General features: G+C 30.9%; 1 protein-coding gene and 1 long non-coding RNA gene across 3 annotated transcripts in view; one reads left to right on the forward strand and one right to left on the reverse strand.

Annotated features, from left to right (window-relative positions):
- The first annotated feature begins 327 nt into the window (after positions 1-327).
- The window catches only part of Nup154 (nuclear pore complex protein Nup154), a 56,167-nt gene continuing 37,586 nt past the window's right edge, over positions 328-18,908 (forward strand). Inside the window, exons 1-19 of one of the 2 annotated variants that reach the window (XM_076396858.1) lie at positions 328-843; positions 929-1,180; positions 1,236-1,390; positions 1,445-1,716; positions 1,778-2,026; positions 2,080-2,224; positions 2,278-2,455; positions 2,511-2,696; positions 2,767-3,068; positions 5,912-6,200; positions 6,261-6,466; positions 6,523-6,797; positions 6,857-7,004; positions 8,574-8,833; positions 8,893-9,133; positions 9,194-9,428; positions 9,487-9,607; positions 12,243-12,371; positions 12,437-12,793. In XM_076396858.1, the coding sequence (XP_076252973.1) occupies positions 552-843; positions 929-1,180; positions 1,236-1,390; positions 1,445-1,716; positions 1,778-2,026; positions 2,080-2,224; positions 2,278-2,455; positions 2,511-2,696; positions 2,767-3,068; positions 5,912-6,200; positions 6,261-6,466; positions 6,523-6,797; positions 6,857-7,004; positions 8,574-8,833; positions 8,893-9,133; positions 9,194-9,428; positions 9,487-9,607; positions 12,243-12,371; positions 12,437-12,563 (4,062 nt within the window). In that variant the 5' untranslated portion in view covers positions 328-551 and the 3' untranslated portion in view covers positions 12,564-12,793. Of the gene's footprint in view, positions 844-928; positions 1,181-1,235; positions 1,391-1,444; positions 1,717-1,777; positions 2,027-2,079; positions 2,225-2,277; positions 2,456-2,510; positions 2,697-2,766; positions 3,069-5,911; positions 6,201-6,260; positions 6,467-6,522; positions 6,798-6,856; positions 7,005-8,573; positions 8,834-8,892; positions 9,134-9,193; positions 9,429-9,486; positions 9,608-12,242; positions 12,372-12,436; positions 12,794-18,908 lie in introns of those variants that run through there. The other variant, XR_013004571.1, reaches the window with a different exon arrangement.
- On the reverse strand, positions 11,203-11,596 carry LOC143191623 (uncharacterized). Its single transcript, XR_013004575.1, has 3 exons — positions 11,462-11,596; positions 11,349-11,398; positions 11,203-11,273 (listed from the first exon to the last, which is right to left on the reverse strand). It is a non-coding gene; the product is annotated as an uncharacterized LOC143191623 (long non-coding RNA).

An 18,908-nucleotide genomic window follows, 5' to 3' on the forward strand; every position in this document is an offset into this window, starting at 1 on the left:
GACAAATTCCCTAACATAGTAATTTTTTAGTTTAATGCTAATAGAATTATTTATTTTTGTCATCATTTTATTTTTACATTCAAATTAGATGTCATTTATTTAAAGAAAACTGTAACATTATAACCAAGTATTTCCAAACGCAGTTAATAGATGTCATGACACGTAGCACTCTTCATATATAATATTGCATTAAATTAATATACTATTTTAATACTTTATTTGATATTATTAATTTACTTATTATTTTTATGTTGCGACATTATGTTTTGTATAAATAATCAATTATTTTATACATTATTGTTTTAGCAAGAATTGTAAGTGATTTTTGACAGATTTTACTAAAGTCACAAAAAGTTAGGTTGTGTTTAATTTAAATTTTACAGTTTAGGTTTTTAATCTTATCAAATAATAATTCATTACTTATCAGTTTGTTATGGCTTTTAACGAAGTTTAATAGATTAGTTGCTGCTTAAGAAAATTGCTTTGTCGTAACCGACGCGATTAAGTTAATTTAAAGTTTAGGTTATTACTGAAAATCTAACCGCCAAAAGATGATAAACACAAGTTCTATGGTTAACCACACATTAGAAAGTGCACAACTACCTATTCAAAGGATGGAAATTGCCGCTAGGAATATAGATAAATCTCTTATGTCAGATTTTGATGCTCCAAAGCTTATTGAATTGATGAACATCACTCCCCAGAGTGGATCAACACCAAGTGGATTAATAGATCATGATTACCCGTCTTTAAATGGAATACCTTTGGTGACAAATAATATACCTCAAATCAAAACACTAAATAGTGTTCCCTTACCACCTGAAATTGTAGATCATTTTAGCCGTATCCTTTTAATCATTCAATTCAGATTAAGTTTATGTTGAAATACACTTTAGAAATGTACGAAATTTTTCTTAGTAATTACTAGATGTTCAATGCCATTGTATGATGGGATTATTTCCAGAAATTAATCGTGCATGGTTAACAGTGGACAGTGATATATATATCTGGACATATGAAGAAAATACAGATCTAGCTTATTTTGATGGTATCAATGAAACAATTTTATGTGTGGGTTTGGTCAAACCTAAACCAGGAGTGTTCCATGCATTTATCAAGTATCTATTAGTTTTAACAACTGCGGTTGATGTCATTGTTTTAGGGGTTACCTTTAGCTCTGGTATTTAATCAAATATTTTTTATGTAGTTCCATTTTTGTTAGCTTTTAATTTTAGATGGTACAAGTAATTTTGAAGAAATCCAATTAATTCCTGATCCAGTTTTCTCCCTCCCAACTGATGGAAATACTATAACTACTATAGCAGCAACGTTAAGTGGTAGATTGTTTGTTGGAAGTAAAGAAGGTTCACTGTTTGAAATAATGTACCAAGTAAGTACTAATATTATTTTATTATGTACTACTTTGATTATAAATTTTTCTTAGGCTGAAAGTGGTTGGTTTGGGAAAAGGTGCAAAATGATAAATCTCTCAACAAGTGCATTATCTTTTCTTGTGCCCTCATTTTTGAATGCAGCTCTTAGTGAAGAAGATGGTATCATCCAAATTGCTATAGATAATACTAGACATATTTTGTATACCCTAACAGAAAAGGGTTCCATAGAAGTTTGTGATTTAGGTGAAAAATGTAATAGTTTTTCCAGAATTACTAAAATGTCCCAAAATACATTAGTGAATCAAGCAATGAATACTGTTAAGTAAGTTTAAGATTAAATTACTGATTTACAGTATATTGAAGCAAACATTATTGTTTTTAAGAACTCTTGATAGTCAGAATTTCCGACCCATCATAGGCATTTCACCTATTGAATCATATGAATCAGCAAATTTAAATCTAGTTGCTGTAACTCAGACAGGTGCGAGGTTCTATTTAAGTGTGGTTGGATTATCGAACCAGCAACCTAATCAAAGGCCTTATACATTAACTTTAGTACATGTCCGGTTACCTCCTGGTTATTCAGCTAATGCGACTGTTAGGCCAAGAAGTGTTCATATGAGTCATTACAGGTACTTTTACTTATGTTAATTTGATGTAAAAATTACTAGCTACATTTTTTTAGGGATAGAAACTTACTTCTTATATCTAATGTTAAGGACAAGGATGTTCTGTGGTGCTTAAGCTCAGATCTATTTCCATTTAGTCAAACATTAATGGAAGCATACACAACAATAAACTTGGATGGGCCTGCTTTAGCTTTAGCTGAGGTATTTACATTGTGGTTTGCTTCATAGGCTATTTTGACAAGTTCATTTTACAGATTAGGCATGATAATTATTTACAATTAAGTCAGGATCAGCTAGAAGCTCCACCATTAGTGGTAAGACAGCATAGTGAAGCACCAAAGAAGTATGTTGTGCTCACATCTCATAGTATCCAAATCTTCATTAAATTCAGACCTGTTGATTTACTTCGGCAAATATTAAAAGACAGTCATGGTAAGTGATGGATTTTGTTTTGCATCAAATAAGTGAGATGGGTGATCATTTTAAGGACAAGACACAGAAGCTCTCAAGACTTTTTTTGCCATACAAAAAGAGACACAAGCTTGTGCCACCAGCTTGATCCTGGCATCTTTGGAGAGTGAGGAAAATGCGGAAATTGCAGAATTAGCGACAAGAGCGTTTTTCATGTTCGGCGGGGAACCGAAAGTTGCAACATTTAACCAAACTAACATGCGTATGTTTTTTTTTTATTATCGTTATTATTTCAAATAAATGTTTAACGCTCTTGGATTTGGAACTTTCAGTAGCAGGAACGACCATGTTCCAACCGAATGTTATATCAACACCAGCTTCAGCACAGTATCAACAACAGGTCTATTCACCACAAACGACCGGTATGTTTCAGCAATCGGGAATACAACCTCTGAGATATCCGCAGGTCAGTTTCTCGCAGACGGTTTCGCCTCAGGCGGGATACGATCTGAGCAGCTTCGTTAGTTTTTCTTTTAAACACAACGGTCTTTACCTATACTTGAGCCGAATTCTGAGGCTTGTATGGAACAGGAGGTGCGTGGAAAGAGTGTCACCTGACGGAAAAATAATATTGGTATGTATTAAAAAATGTATTAGACACGTGAAAACTCAGTCCACGTTTTTTTTTAATTAGCAAAAGCAAGAGGTTTCAGAGTAATTTTAAGTTTTCCTTATAGATTAGATATGCGAGAATCCATGTTTTTATATATATATATTACTTTCAAATTATTTTTGCTTATTAATACAATTACATATAACAATAACTATTTGACAGGATTCAGTATTGACCGCTGAACTCTTCGCGATATTCAAAGCTTTATCGTACATCTCAACACAATCCTTCAGAGAATGGCTAATCCTGACCGACTCTCGATTGTTTCCTGGAACAGAAGTTTAACCATCCCCTTTATCTGAATGGGATCAGGACAAGTTTACTGTGAATCCCTTCTCACGTTGGTATACCGGGAAATCAGCGCGCGGATGGTGCGGCTAAATCGGCGGCCTCATCTCCCCTCCCCATCACGGATGTTTGTGTCCTTACCGACCCTATCCCATTCGTTTCTTGTTTCACAAATAACGAGGTACAACGTCGTTGGGACCAGGAGGCCAACCACAACAGGCTCTTTGTGGTTAAAGCTGATTTTTTCTCCTCTCTTCGTGTTCCTTCCCTTCGTCACCATACCGTAGCTTTGAGTCGACTGAGATTGGGCCACTGTTGTTTCTCGCACTATTTTGAGTCCGCCTGCTTACTATGAGTTTTGTCACCGTGCTCCTATTTCAGTATACCATATAGTGAACGACGGCCACTACATTAGAACTAAGTATGGGCTGCAAAATTTTAGAAATGCCTTAACAGGAGAAAATATGGTCAGATTCCTCGGATTTCCACGAGAAATCGACTTTCTCCATCAGTCTATGCTAAGTTTACTGTTACTGACCAAATAACCATTACCACTTCGGTATGGGTGCTAACGTGTGCTGTCTGGATAGAACCTCTACTTCATTATGGTTGTGTTTGTAATCCTGTATTTGTGTTCATTTTTAAATAGTATATACACTATTTATACTTTTAACCACCCTGTTTGTGTTACTTTTATTTTTACAAAGATAATATAAATAGGACGAGTACGAAAATTTCAACATTTCCATCATAATCAAAAAGAGTGTAAAAAAGCTCCTGGATATGATCTAATAACCGGAAAAATATTACAGGAACTACCAGAGAAGGGGATAAAATTATTAACATTCATATTCAATGCTATATTATGAATTAATTATTTTCCTAGCATCTGGAAAGTAGCTGAAATAATAATGATTCTCAAACCAGGGAAAACAACAGAAGGTGTCACCTCCTATCGGCCTACAAGTTTATTACCGATAGTCTTCAAAGGTTTTGAAAAACTGTACATAAAGCGACTCAATTGTATAATAGAAAAAAGAAAGATCATTCCAGAATACCAATTTGGGTTTGACAATAAGCATGGAAGAATAGAACAAGTGTATAGACTTGATAAAGTATGGCATACGGGATTGCAGGTTAAATTAGAGTTCTCCTCCATCCGGATTATGACCTACTACAATCTTACCTTACAGATTGTCATTTTACTGTAAAGCAAGATGATGAACATACCGAATTACATGCAATATATGCCTAATACTATATCTTCTGTACATCGCCCATCTACCTACAACAAAAATAAAACACTGTGGCAACATACGCAGACGACACGGTCCAGCTATTATGTTAATCATCCTACAAACACACCTAAATAAAATACAAATGTGGATGAAAACATGGCGTATTAAAGTCATATAACTTTTACGCTCCATAGAAGAACATGTCCACCAGTATATCAATAACTGTCAACTCCTGCAAGCAGAGAATGCTAAATATCTTGGTTGCACCTAGATCGACGTCTAACTTGGAAGAAGCACATACTCGTCAAACGAAAACAACTTGGACTTAAACTCTACAAAATGTGTTGTCTTATCGGGCGTAAATACAATACATCAGTAGATAACAAGATAGTAGTAAATAAATCTGTACTCAAGCCTATTTGCTCATATAGAATCCAACTATGGGGAACCGCTAGCAAGTGTAATATATTCATCATACAACGGTTCCAAAATAAAGGGTTGCGTGCTATTGTCGATGCTCCATACTATGTTTCAAATGAAGTGATACAACGCGATATTCCTCAAATGAATAACTAGTGTAATTCAACGTGTTTGTGTGAAGTAGTTCGAAAGAGTGCCAATGCATCCCAGTGTACTCGCTAATCAGCTATATATGCGAAGTGATTAATGGCTATGATTATCGGACATATATAGACTTTAGAATAAGCTTTAGAGTACTTTAACCACTTCATAGAAATTGTTCACTATTGACTGAAAAAACATGTTTAAATTATTACAATTTGCGTCATAGGGTGTCTCTCTTTGGCTTCATCTATAAAATGATTTAAAAGAAGTAACCCCTGACTTTTGGTTGAGATTGTTTGAGAGTTTGGGTGGTTGAGATGTCGTAGTAAATCCACTTTTCATCGCCAACCAAAACACGACACATAAAATTCTTCTTTTTGATTTTTGGTTTAGTTTGAAATAGCCCGTTCAGCAAATTCGTGTGGTCTCCATTTTATTTCGTTTTGGATCTTGAAATGTCTCTTTAAGTCGACAATATCCATCAATTTATTTTAACACCTAATATAAACGTGATTGAAGAATATCTAAGTATGCCACTCCTTAAATTAAAATATTGTATTTAACTAAACCCTAATTTATAAAGCTGCATTCATGTACAAAGTAATTTTTTTCTAAAGTTTTCCACGAAGTACAACATAAAAAAACGTGACTTACTTTTTCACTAACTAAAATATCGATTGAAAATGTTTTACTAACCCTTTGGTATTTTTCTAGAATCAAAGTACTATCACATCCGAAGACTGCATTCAGATCCTCAATAACTTGAGGGCCCTACATAACTTTTTATCGTTAAACACCCAACTCTCCACCATGTATAACTCGAGTCAAGTTCACGGTTCGTCAGTCAACTCATTAAGTGTTACGCGCGCGAATCCTACCACTCAAGACGCCCAATTAGAAGAAAGATCGTCGTTGGATGCGTTGAAAGTGTTCGTGTGCCATTGCTGCCAGATAATAGGGTTGTGGAGAATACTCTGTGATCATCAGTTTAATGAATTAGTTGGTAAGTTGGGTTCTTCTTTTTTAGTGTTACGGTAGTGGCAATTTTTGCTGTTTGTTTCAGGATCTTTACCTGATAATCAACAACAAATGCTCCAGAATATTACCTTTAAGGAACTATTTTTATATAGGCAAGATATATGTTCTATATTGATTGGGACTTTAGTTAACAGTTACTTGGGCGATAACGCATCTGTTGATTCTATTAGTAATAAACTGATGGAAGTCTGTCCGCATCTATATAAACCAGAGGATGCTGCTTTTTCAAAGGTAGCGGAACATGTTTATTTTATCTTCTGTAATATTTAATTATTCTCTCCATTTAGGCCAACGAACTATTGAAGACTACTAGAGCGTTACAAAATACAGATGAAAAAGAAGAAATGCTGGTGTCTGCTTTGCAATTATGCAAAAACATCGCGCCCAACATCAACTTACCGGAAGTCTGTAAACAATTTACGGCCTTAAAAGCCTACAAAGCTGTCGTGGAGTTGTGTGAACACTGTGCTCAAACGCTAGACCCTGAAAATATCGGTGGTAATTATTACAACAGTGATGATAACAGTGAAGACCAGGAAGGATACAGTTATTATCAAAGAAGGCGAGTGTTTAGTATTTTTCATGGAATCGAAGAAAATTTGTTAACTTTTGTATTTTTAGGATGGAAATATATAATGAAGTTGTATCAATGCTCGATACTATCTATAATGAACAGGAACCTATACCTGCTCCTGTCCATGAACCTGATTACACGAACAGCAAATCAATAATACTAGATGGAGTTGAAACTACAAAATTAGGCACAACTGTAAGTTTTTATACATTTACATAAGGTACTTTGTTAAAAGCGGGAATTAATTGTTATCGGTTTCTTCTATTGGCAGAAATTTTAATATTTTGAGCCTTAACCAACCATGGTCTACATTATTATAGTAATTATTAGTTATTATTATTGTTTACGTATATGTAGATAATCCTCTGTTAATATTGTATTTACAATCTGCGTTATTTTACCTGTTGTGGAAACTGATAGTTCTCAGCCGTCGACTATTCCCAAAAAAAAGGCAACGAATAAGCACTGTTGCACATAAACCTAGCTCAAATATATAAAGAACTTAATTGTGGACAACACAAGTTGATGAATCAACAGCTTTGTAACAGAACAATTTTCTGTGTATATAAAAACTTTTAATAAAAATATTAATATAATTATAACTTTTAAAAATTATTAATACAAAAATATTTAATACACGATGCAGAAACACCAGAATTATTAGTAATATTAAGATATTGCTACTAATATTAATTATTACAATTAGAAAACAAATGGAACTAAATATATTGTAAACGTATCTCATGAAAATAGCCAGAAAACCAGAAAACCTCTAAAAATTATCGTAAATAAATTGCAAGACTGGTTACAGTTTTTACCAGCTTTTTTTTCATGTTATTTAAATTGAACATATTCGTATAAGTTTCAAAAACTGATCAGTGATATATGTACCGTTTTGATCCATGTCTTCTTGTCACTGTTTTGATAAAACCATCATTCCATTACTGTAAAACGTCTGTAATTGCTGCAAAACAAACTAAACCAAGTAATTTGGAACAAATGTCAGTCGGATTGGTCAAGCTTCAGATTATACGGCGCATACAGTTAAAAATTTGAGTCACTAATGTAATGCGACGTTTTAATCGCCTACTTCACTTGCGATAGTTTTCAACAGTGGAGCGGCGAATTAACTGTTTGGCATTCAACTTCGACCGCGATCCTTTTCGCTTTTCACCGCCAACTATTCGTTTCAAAAAAGGGCTCAATTTCGCGTTGCCTGCGCAGGAGTTCTCCAATATAAACTCAATATATATATTAAAAAATATACGACTTTAAAAACTTTAATTCAAATATGTGTTTAAATGAATTCTGAAGATCTATGAATACATCGTAATCCAGGATGGTTGGAAACAATTCCATGTTTGTCCTTCTCTGTGCTGGTAATACAGAAAACATTATTTATTAAAGGCTGATTATTTAATAGGCTCGTTATTAAATCGGGTTGATTTTCATTGCAAAAGGGTAGTATCGATGGTATTTCCAAAAATGTTGGTAAGATAAACTAATTTGGCAAGCCATCACTGATGCAATATACCGAAAATGATTACTGAATTATTGAAAATGGACTGGAATTTTGTCTGTTTGTCAAATGTAGAAATCTCAACAAAAAAAAAACGTTTGTGGTTGTACGTAAGAATAATGGAAATAAATTCCGTAAATTGATTTTCACAGTACATTTTGGATACATCAGGCATTAAAAGGTTTCCAGTCGGTTTTTAGCTGCCCTCAGAACAAAGTCATCTTCATAAATTGTTCCTTTTTCAGCTTCATCAAATAATAGACGATATTCTATACTACGACGATGAACTAATGCACGTGGCTCTTTATGGATGGATGGTCAACAAACAGATGACCAACGACCTAATTAAAATCACTAAATCATCGTTGGAGAACTATCTTAAGCGATCTTCTATCAGAACACCTGATAATTTAGCTGTGATGGACCTCTTGTGGAAGTTCTACGAAAGCAACAATAACCATTCAGCCGCAGCCAAGATTTTGAATAATTTAGCTTCAAGAACTGGGTAAAGTACAGTTATAACGTTTACCTTCTTAGTTACTATTATTTAATTATTGTCGTTAGAACTGCTGTTACGCTAAAAGAGCGTCTAGTTTATTTAGCTCGCGCTATAATGTGTATGCGTAGCGATAAAGTGGGCTATGCGCCGTATTTAGGAGTTTTCCTAAGGGATCTGGAGGATAAGATGGAGGTGGCGAAAGTGCAAGAACTGATTTTGGACGATATAACGAACGTGAAAGATCAGTTACCTAACGCGCATGAAGCTATTGCGGCTTTAAACAGTGGACTGTACGAAATATCACAGGTAGTGTGTTTTTGTTTTTGATTTTCTTGTTCCTTTTGTTAAGAAATGTCTTTTTTTCAGCTTTACGAAAATTTTGCCGAACCTTTTAACTTATTGGAATGTCAGTTGGCTATTATCGACTGTGCCGGATACACAGATAACGATAATACGTTGGTTAAATCAATTTGGCAACAAATTTTAGCTTATGAACTCAGGAAGTCTTCCGGTAGTGGTAACGACAGAATCAGTCAGGTTTTAAGCAAAGTTAGATATTTAGCTAGGCAATATGTCAATTCTAACAACTGTTTCCCGTTGGGTAGGTCTTTAATAGCCTTTGGAATGAACTAATAATTCACGTCCGTTCATATTTGCAGGTTATATAGTTGGCGAGTTGGAAATGGTAAACGCGAAACTGAAAGGAGATAAACACTTAGTTTCTAACATGCTGGCTTCCGTCAACATACCATTCGAAAGGCTAATTCAAGTATATAACCAGTAAGTATTTGTATAATAGTAATTAAATCTAATTAATTAATTAATTTAATTTTCAATAATTAACAAAGTATTAAAAAGTTTAAATTACTACATCTCTGAACATTATAACAAAATGATCAGGAGTAAGATTATTTTCAGAACTGCTTCATCACATAACTTCAAAACATCAAATATAATTATATATGATTTTTATTTACTTTTATGTTGTAATCATAAACATTAAATGAAGTAATACATATTTGTATATTGACTAAAACAATAACGAACACAATTAGGCACCTTAAAATTTGCAACATAGCAATTATATTAAACTAATGCATTTATAAACATTTAATGAACTATTGGTTTTTCAAAACTTAGGTCTATAAAGTAAATAATTAAAATAATTGATAAATAAATTGTCTTATAGTTACATATTTATGGAACCTGGTGGCAACAGTGGTTTAAATATGTACCAAATTACTTTTAAAAATTCATATATATATATATATATATATATATATATATATATATATATATATATATATATATATATATATATAAAACCAATAAATTGAAAAAAATCCAGGCTTATTTGATAAAAGAATAATTTCTTTACCTATATTTTTAAATAAAATTGCATCGCTCTTTACTTCTTTATTCCACTATTCAATTTTTAAAGCAGTAGCTGTGATATTTTTTATATATTGCAATCTTCTTACAATATATAAATTTACGATATATATAGCAATCTTGCAATATACAAATTTACTATAAATAAATTTATATAAGATATGTATTTTATGTAATATCCTGGAATCTGACCATTACAGATAGCTTATATTTAATTTATCTTCTATTAAAGATATAGATCTACCATTTTGCCTTTGTCCCACATGAGGACTAAAAACTCACCAACAAATGGAAAATTAAAACATTCATTTTTAACTAAATGCACAAATTAATGTATTTTCTTACCTGCAATATTTGGTTATGGCTTTGTTATGAAATACATTTTAATGAAACCTAAAACGAATTAGAAGTACCAACAAAATTTATAATAAAATTCTTAATACATTTTACAATTACCTCTAATACAATGCTGTGTCCCCAGAACCTTATTAATTACTACCAAATCTTAAGCAAGAACAATTTTTCTTATCTGTTCTCACTTCACCAGATATCAAATTACTTTTAAAAATTCATAATTTCTTCTGTTTGTCCTACGTGTCAATATATATATATATATATATATTTACATATATATATATATATATATATATATATATATATATATATATTTACATATATATATATATATATATATATATATATATATATATATTTACATATATATATATATATATATATATATATATATATATTTACATATATATATATATATATATATATATATATATATTTACATATATATATATATATATATATATATATATATATATATATATATATATATATATAACCAATAAATTGAAAAAAATCCATGCTTATTTGATAAAAGAATAATTTCTTTACCTATATCTTTACAAATTTACTATAAATACATTTATAAGCAAAATATACATTTATATAAGATATGTATTCTATGTAATATCCTGGAATCTCACCATTACAGATAGCTTATATTTAATTTGTCTTCTATTAAAGATATAGATCTACATGAGGACTAAAAACTCACCAACAAATGGAAAATTAAAACATTCATTTTTAACTAAATGCACAAATTAATGTATTTTCTTACCTGCAATATTTGGTTATGGCTTTGTTATGAAATACATTTACTAATCAAACCTAAAACGGATTAGAAGTACCAATAAAATTTATAATAAAATTCTTAATACATTTTACAATTACCTTTAATACAATGATATGTTATGTCCCCAGAACCTTACTAATTACTACCAAATCTTAAGCAAGAACAATTTTTCTTATCTTTTCTCACTTCACCAGATATCAAATTAATTGAAAATCTTAAAATTAAAAATCAGAAAAAGCTGGCAAAAATCTAAGCATCTTGTAAACAGAGCACAAACGATTCTTATTATTTTGGAATTTTGTCAATCTATATTAGGATGAAATTCTCGCATATGTCATGTTTACAGCTGAATATACCTTCCAGTAAAACGGGCCCATTAATTAGTTGTCCCTACAAACAATGTAAAATGTCACTTTTCATAATAAAATCAAACTACCATAATTCTGTAATGGTTCCAATAATACGGGAATAACTACAAGTAATATAAATTCTTAAACAACACTACTAAAAATTAAATAACAACTTAACTCACTCACTTTCAAAAACGGAGACTTCTTCCGATTTAAATACACAGCACAGCGCTGCCAAATTTACGCCAGAGCGTAAAATTGCACGTCGGTTCTCGATTTATGTACAACAGAAACGGGGAAAAATTTACAGTATTGGAATTGAAGCAGGCGGCGGGTCGGCCGGTCCAATAAAAATAAAGTATTTGTTTATATATGTCACCGATCTGATGGCTATTCCAGGATGCTTGATTTGGGCATATTTAGTTTTATTGTCTCTTCTTTCAAAAAGCGTTTTTTTCAATTTTTGTTATGGACTATGTAATATCTGTTGAATAAAGTGGCTAAACAATAACTAATCGATTTATTTCAGCTTAATAACATTATCTGTAAATTTGGATTTCTGGCAAAGTGAGGAGAATGAATTTCATTTATCTGAAGCAACCGCAGCCTTAATTACATGTTTCTTAAATAGTCATGATTCTTTTAATAGTATTGAAAAGTAAGTTCCAATACATATATGTACTATATAAAACTGTAATATAATTCTCATTTTATTTATTTTAGAAGGAAAATTACTGCAATTTGTCAGGATACAGTGGCTGCCTTATTATCAAATCTTTACAGCAAGGCCAACAGTGATCTTGTTGTTAATAAAATCAGAGGGATTCAAGCTAAATTATCCAGGATTTGATGACTGATACAATATTTTAAATATGTTATACGAATATCTTCAATTACTATAGGTGTTTTTTTTAAATTGTATATGGAATAACTGATATGTTATTATTTTCAACAAAGACAAACGCCCTATTTTCTGTTTTTTGTCGTATTTTTGGTATACATTTATTTATAGTAAGCTTTTTTAAACAATGTACATGTTACCCTTATATCTCTTATGTGAAAATAAATATATTTAATACATTTTATTCCTTATTTGTAAATATTTATATTACCATGTTCAATTATAATTCAATATCAATTAATATCCTAAACAATTATGAGTTTTTCAATAGTAGATTAATTAATGCCCTAGCAGAGGCAACCAAACATTCTCCGGCGGGGAATTCTGTTCGATGTTCCACTCGAATTACTACTCGCTAATAATTGTTGAATTATCGGTTAACATTAAATTTTACATGATCAATGGAAGGGTGAATAGGATTATCAGTGAGAGTTAAAGTTTTAGTCCGATCACAAAGTAACAACCCACCTTGCGCATTGCCCATCACCGATTCCTTGGTTATTATCTTCACATTATCAAGTCAAGTTTTCATAATTTAAACAGAAAGTTACTTGAAATAATTATTAATTAGCATTACTAGAAAATACAATACTTCATTAAAAAACATAATTTCGAGTTGTAATGGAAATTATTTTATTCATTCATTTCCTTTTAAGTGGACAGTCAATAATATAATTGGTAAACCACTGTTTACTGCTTCAGCGTCTTTTAAATAGCGAAAGAGTAAGAGTTTTGTTTGTGGCGACATCATTGGAGATTTCCAGTCTATTCTATGTGGTGATAATATCCGAGTATTCCGGTACTGTGTCTTTCCAACGCTTCCACACTAAAACTCTGACTTAGTTATACTAACTCTGGCTGAACTCTCTGAACTCATTATATTTTTAATAATATTTTTTCACATGTTACTTATACAACTGTTTAAAATATAAAAATTACAGGATTAGTAGACGAAATTCACATAATGAGATTTTATTTAGTAGAATATAGCTTAATAATAATTTGAATTTTTGTCAGAATAAAGTGATTTTCACTTGTCTGAAACCATTGCAAGATGAAGAGCTAACATGATTTATTTAAGAAAATAGAGTAAGTTTTATTTCAGAATAATTTACATATTATTATTGAACGCCTTTAGTAATTATAAGTGTCTTTTTTGGAGTATAGAGTAATTGAAAAAATAAGAGTAAGTAAGCAACCACACATTCACCTATGGTGAATCAGTATCATTTCCTGCTGATTATTTAGCAATTTTCCTGGAAATATGAAAATAAATATAAAATACATCTAACAAAACAAAAAAATCTAATCTAAGTAAAATACATACGCAAATAATATACCTACATAAAATATTTATTTTGACATATGCTTTTTAACACATTTTTTATCACTCTATTATAATAGATATCATGATTTTATCTTTATGGATTATATAGTTTGTGTATTTTTTTGCGAGTTTTCTTATGAGCTTTGATAATTATTCTAGTTTGATAGCATTTAGTCGTTCAATTTCCAAACTCTTTTGCATACTGTTCAATCAGATCATCTAAATTATATTTGTGGCTTATATGGTACAACTTTTATCTAGCTTTTACTACAATGTATCTAAAACATGATCTCTATTAAATAATAAATATTTATGTTACCTTAACAAACTTCTCTAAAAATAAAATTAATATAAAAATTACTTCCTAACCACAAATATTGTAAACGACAACACATGGTTATGAAATCAGTCAGACTACAGTCTATCCAAAGAAGTTTTGTACATAGGCCATCTAAATTTGTGACGTTAAAACGTCGCAATTTTGCCGTATCAACTCTGAGTTTTAGTTCATTTTGGTTTTGACATATAACAAAATTTTAATCTAAATAAAATAATTAAACAAAAATACTGTTGTCAAATATAGTTTATATTAAAATTATAGTAAATCTATTGCATATATTATCGAATGTCTTAAAACTACAATTAACTACACAGTTATAATAGTTTTTAGGTTAGGGTTTTGTTTGATTACATTTACATTAAACTTTTTTCTATACCACCTATGAGTTAGAGTTTTAGGATGACTGTGAGTTTTAGTTAATTTTGGCTTTTTTTTTAATAAAATTTTAATCTAAATAAAATAATTAAACAAAAATACTGTTGTCAAATATAATTTATATTAAAATTATAATAAATCTAATGCATATATCATCGAAGGTCTTAAAATTACAATTAACTACACAGTTATAATAGTTTGTAGGTTAGGGTTTTGTTTGATTACATTTACATTAAACTTTTTTCTATACCACCTATGAGTTAGAGTTTTAGGATGACTCTGAGTTTTAGTTCATTTTGGCTTTTTTTTAAATAAAATTTTAATATAAATAAAATAATTAAACAAAAATACTGTTGTCAAATATAATTGATATTAAAATTATAGTAAATCTAATGCATATATTATCGAAGGTCTTAGCAATTAACTACACAGTTATAATAGTTTGTAGGTTAGGGTTTTGTTTGATTAAATTTACATTAAACTTTTTTCTATACCACCTATGAGTTAGAGTTTTAGGATGACTGTGAGTTTTAGTTCATTTTGGCTTTTTTTTAAATAAAATTTTAATCTAAATAAAATAATTAAACAAAAATACTGTTGTCAAATATAATTTATATTAAAATTATAATAAATCTAATGCATATATCATCGAAGGTCTTAAAATTACAATTAACTACACAGTTATAATAGTTTGTAGGTTAGGGTTTTGTTTGATTAAATTTACATTAAACTTTTTTCTATACCACCTATGAGTTAGAGTTTTAGGATGACTGTGAGTTTTAGTTCATTTTGGCTTTTTTTTAAATAAAATTTTAATCTAAATAAAATAATTAAACAAAAATACTGTTGTCAAATATAATTTATATTAAAATTATAATAAATCTAATGCATATATCATCGAAGGTCTTAAAATTACAATTAACTACACAGTTATAATAGTTTGTAGGTTAGGGTTTTGTTTGATTAAATTTACATTAAACTTTTTTCTATACCACCTATGAGTTAGAGTTTTAGGATGACTGTGAGTTTTAGTTCATTTTGGCTTTTTTTTTAAATAAAATTTTAATCTAAATAAAATAATTAAACAAAAATACTGTTGTCAAATATAATTTATATTAAAATTATAATAAATCTAATGCATATATCATCGAAGGTCTTAAAATTACAATTAACTACACAGTTATAATAGTTTGTAGGTTAGGGTTTTGTTTGATTACATTTACATTAAACTTTTTTCTATACCACTTATGAGTTAGAGTTTTAGGATGACTCTGAGTTTTAGTTCATTTAGGCTTTTTTTTAAATAAAATTTTAATATAAATAAAATAATTAAACAAAAATACTGTTGTCAAATATAATTGATATTAAAATTATAGTAAATCTAATGCATATATTATCGAAGGTCTTAGCAATTAACTACACAGTTATAATAGTTTGTAGGTTAGGGGTTTTGTTTGATTACATTTACATTAAATTTTTTTCTATACCACCTATGAGATAGAGTTTTAGGCGCGTTCTTTATGTAGTTATATTCCCCGGAGGTTTAATCCACCTAATTAGCAATTGTATATCCAAGTAATATATTTTACTTTCAATAAAGAGCATATTTACCTTTTACGCTTAGTTTTTATGTCGTTCGGTAGTGTTTTTTTGTAAAAATGTTTTGATTTCACTGCATTTCTCCTTTGTTTATTCTGTTAATACCTGAAAACATCTTTCTTGATAAATAGCATATTACACCACAAGAGCTCGGCTTCGCCTCGAGAATTATGATGAGCAGTGTGGTCTATAAATTTTTTTTTCATAGCCGGTCGAAAGTATCGTTGTTAACAACATTAATGATTATTTTAACGTTAGAGGTAGCAACATTAATGACAACGGTAAACAGTTTGTTGTAGCGACGGAATAAATAGTCCCTAGTTACGAGTATAAATACGCATAAAAAATTCTTTGCTCCCGCCGTTATAGAGGGCGTGGGTGTACTTCTCACAGGGAGCAAATGTTTAACTTTTTTCCCTGTTATTTGGGACGAAAGTACGTACTTTCGGCCGAGGTATGAAAAAAATTAGTTTTTATCATTGCATTCTCCTTAATTCATTTGCCATATCTGCAAAACAGTTAATATTCTCTCTCTCTCCTGACACAATTTAACCAAATGCTCATGTATATTCTGAACAATTACACACTTATCACATCACGCCGTCTTATAAATTGGCAGCATTGAATTATATGTAATAGTGAATTACAAGTGAATAATTAAGGTATTCATTTCCAATGGACTATTAATTTTCAATGTGGCCGATCTAGTTCATCTAAACCAAAAGTGTTATTAACCATTCCTGTTTCCAGTATGAAGTATAACATATCTGCAATGAATTATTAATAAATGTTATGACGAAGTTAAAATCTAATCAATTGTTATTCTATTCATTTATCTTTTTCCATCAACTTTGGTTGTCATAACTCTATTTTTATTATCATCTTGTCACAAGTGACCATTGGCTATATTAATATAAAATAAATAAATTGAAATAAAAAGTCTTGCTTTATTTTATTACAAGGCTTTGAAAATTGTATTCTTTCAATATCAGGAAGCTCCTTTTTTGATGCTGCTCATACTAACAGTTTCCCTTGAAATTATTCTATTAAATTATGTTTGTATTGGTTTATAACCTCTTATCACTGTTGTTTTGAAGAATTTTGCATTCGTTTGACAACCGGACCAGTTTAGTAGGCTAGTTCGGTTACACGTTCGAATTATTATCAGACAGCATTGTTTCTCTTAACTAGAATCATATGAGAAGGAAAATATTGTCTGATTATAAAACAGCTTTACAAATTGCGACAGGCAATACATTAAACATCTTGATGACGTATGTACACCACTACTTGGATAGACTATAGTTTAGAATAAATGCGCATGAGCAATCCTGATGAGTCAAGGCGCACGCTGGGGTCTTTTTACTGTCGTCTGAAATGTTGTAGGTTCCTAGATAGTACAGCACTAGTTACTTACACTGAGACCTTCAGATAGTCACTGTTACTCAGGATATTAAGATATATTAAGACGGTGAACGCAGTGGACGCCCAAAAGGGGTTGTTACCGACGAAAACATTTAAAAAATCCACAAAATGATTTTAAATGACCATAAATTGAAATTGAATAAAATAGCACACCCTCTAAAAGTATCAACATATATCATTCACGAATATTTGGGTATGAGAAAGCTCTGTGTAAAGTGGGTGCCGCGCGAGCTCACTTTTGACCAAAAACAACGACGAGTTGATGATTCGGAGCAGTGTTTGAAGATGATCAAGCGTAATTAACCCGAGTTTTTGCATCGATATGTGACAATGGATGAAACATGGCTCCATCATTTCACTCCAAAGTCCAATTAACAGTCATCCGAGTGGAATGCACACGATGAACCCACTCCAAAGCGTGGGAAAACGCAATTGTCGGCTGGCAAGGTTATGGCGTCTGTATGTCCAACTATTACATAGCGTTATTGGACCGTCTGAAGGACAAAATCGCCGAAAAGCGACCGTATTTGAAGAAAAAGACTATACTGCTTCATCAAGACAATGCATCGTGTCACAAGTCAGGGAATACGATGGCAAAAAATCAATGAATTGGGCTTCGAATTGCTTCCCGATCCACCGTATTCTTTAGATCTGCCCCCAGCGACTATTTTCTGTCATCAGGTCTCAAAAGAATGCTCGCTGGGAAGAAATTTTCGTCGAATCAAGAGGTGGTCGCCGAAACTAAGGCCTATTTTGAAGCAAAGGACAAATCGTACTACCAAAATAGTATCGAAAAGTTGAAGGGTCGCTATAATCAGTGTATTATCCTTGAAGGGAATTATGTTTAATAAAAAAACTAATTTTGTCAAAAAAATGTATTTTATTATGGTAGGCCAGAGACTTTTCAACTGACCTGTTAATGAGGTGCATTTAATTAAGAAAAGTAGCAATATTAATACATAAACATTGTTACATCAGTAACTAAGATATGGTCGATGGACCCTTTTAGTTATATACCTAGATTTAAGTGATATAGTAGTCATCATAGTAAAGACAAATTATAAGTTAGTCGGCAACGGCTATTATATTGCAATGTAAAATTGATGAATGCTATTCGTGGAAGTCCTTTCAATAATACAGATGCATTGGATTAGGATCATTTTGGATTGAGGCTGTTATCAATTTCCATGGTAACTTCCACTGGAAAACCAGCGTTATATCTATTGCT

The sequence above is a fragment of the Rhynchophorus ferrugineus genome, unplaced genomic scaffold (assembly GCF_030347505.1).
Source record: "Rhynchophorus ferrugineus isolate W39M unplaced genomic scaffold, kcgeb_rfMv2 rfM2, whole genome shotgun sequence".
NCBI classification, from domain to species: Eukaryota; Metazoa; Arthropoda; class Insecta; order Coleoptera; family Curculionidae; genus Rhynchophorus; species Rhynchophorus ferrugineus.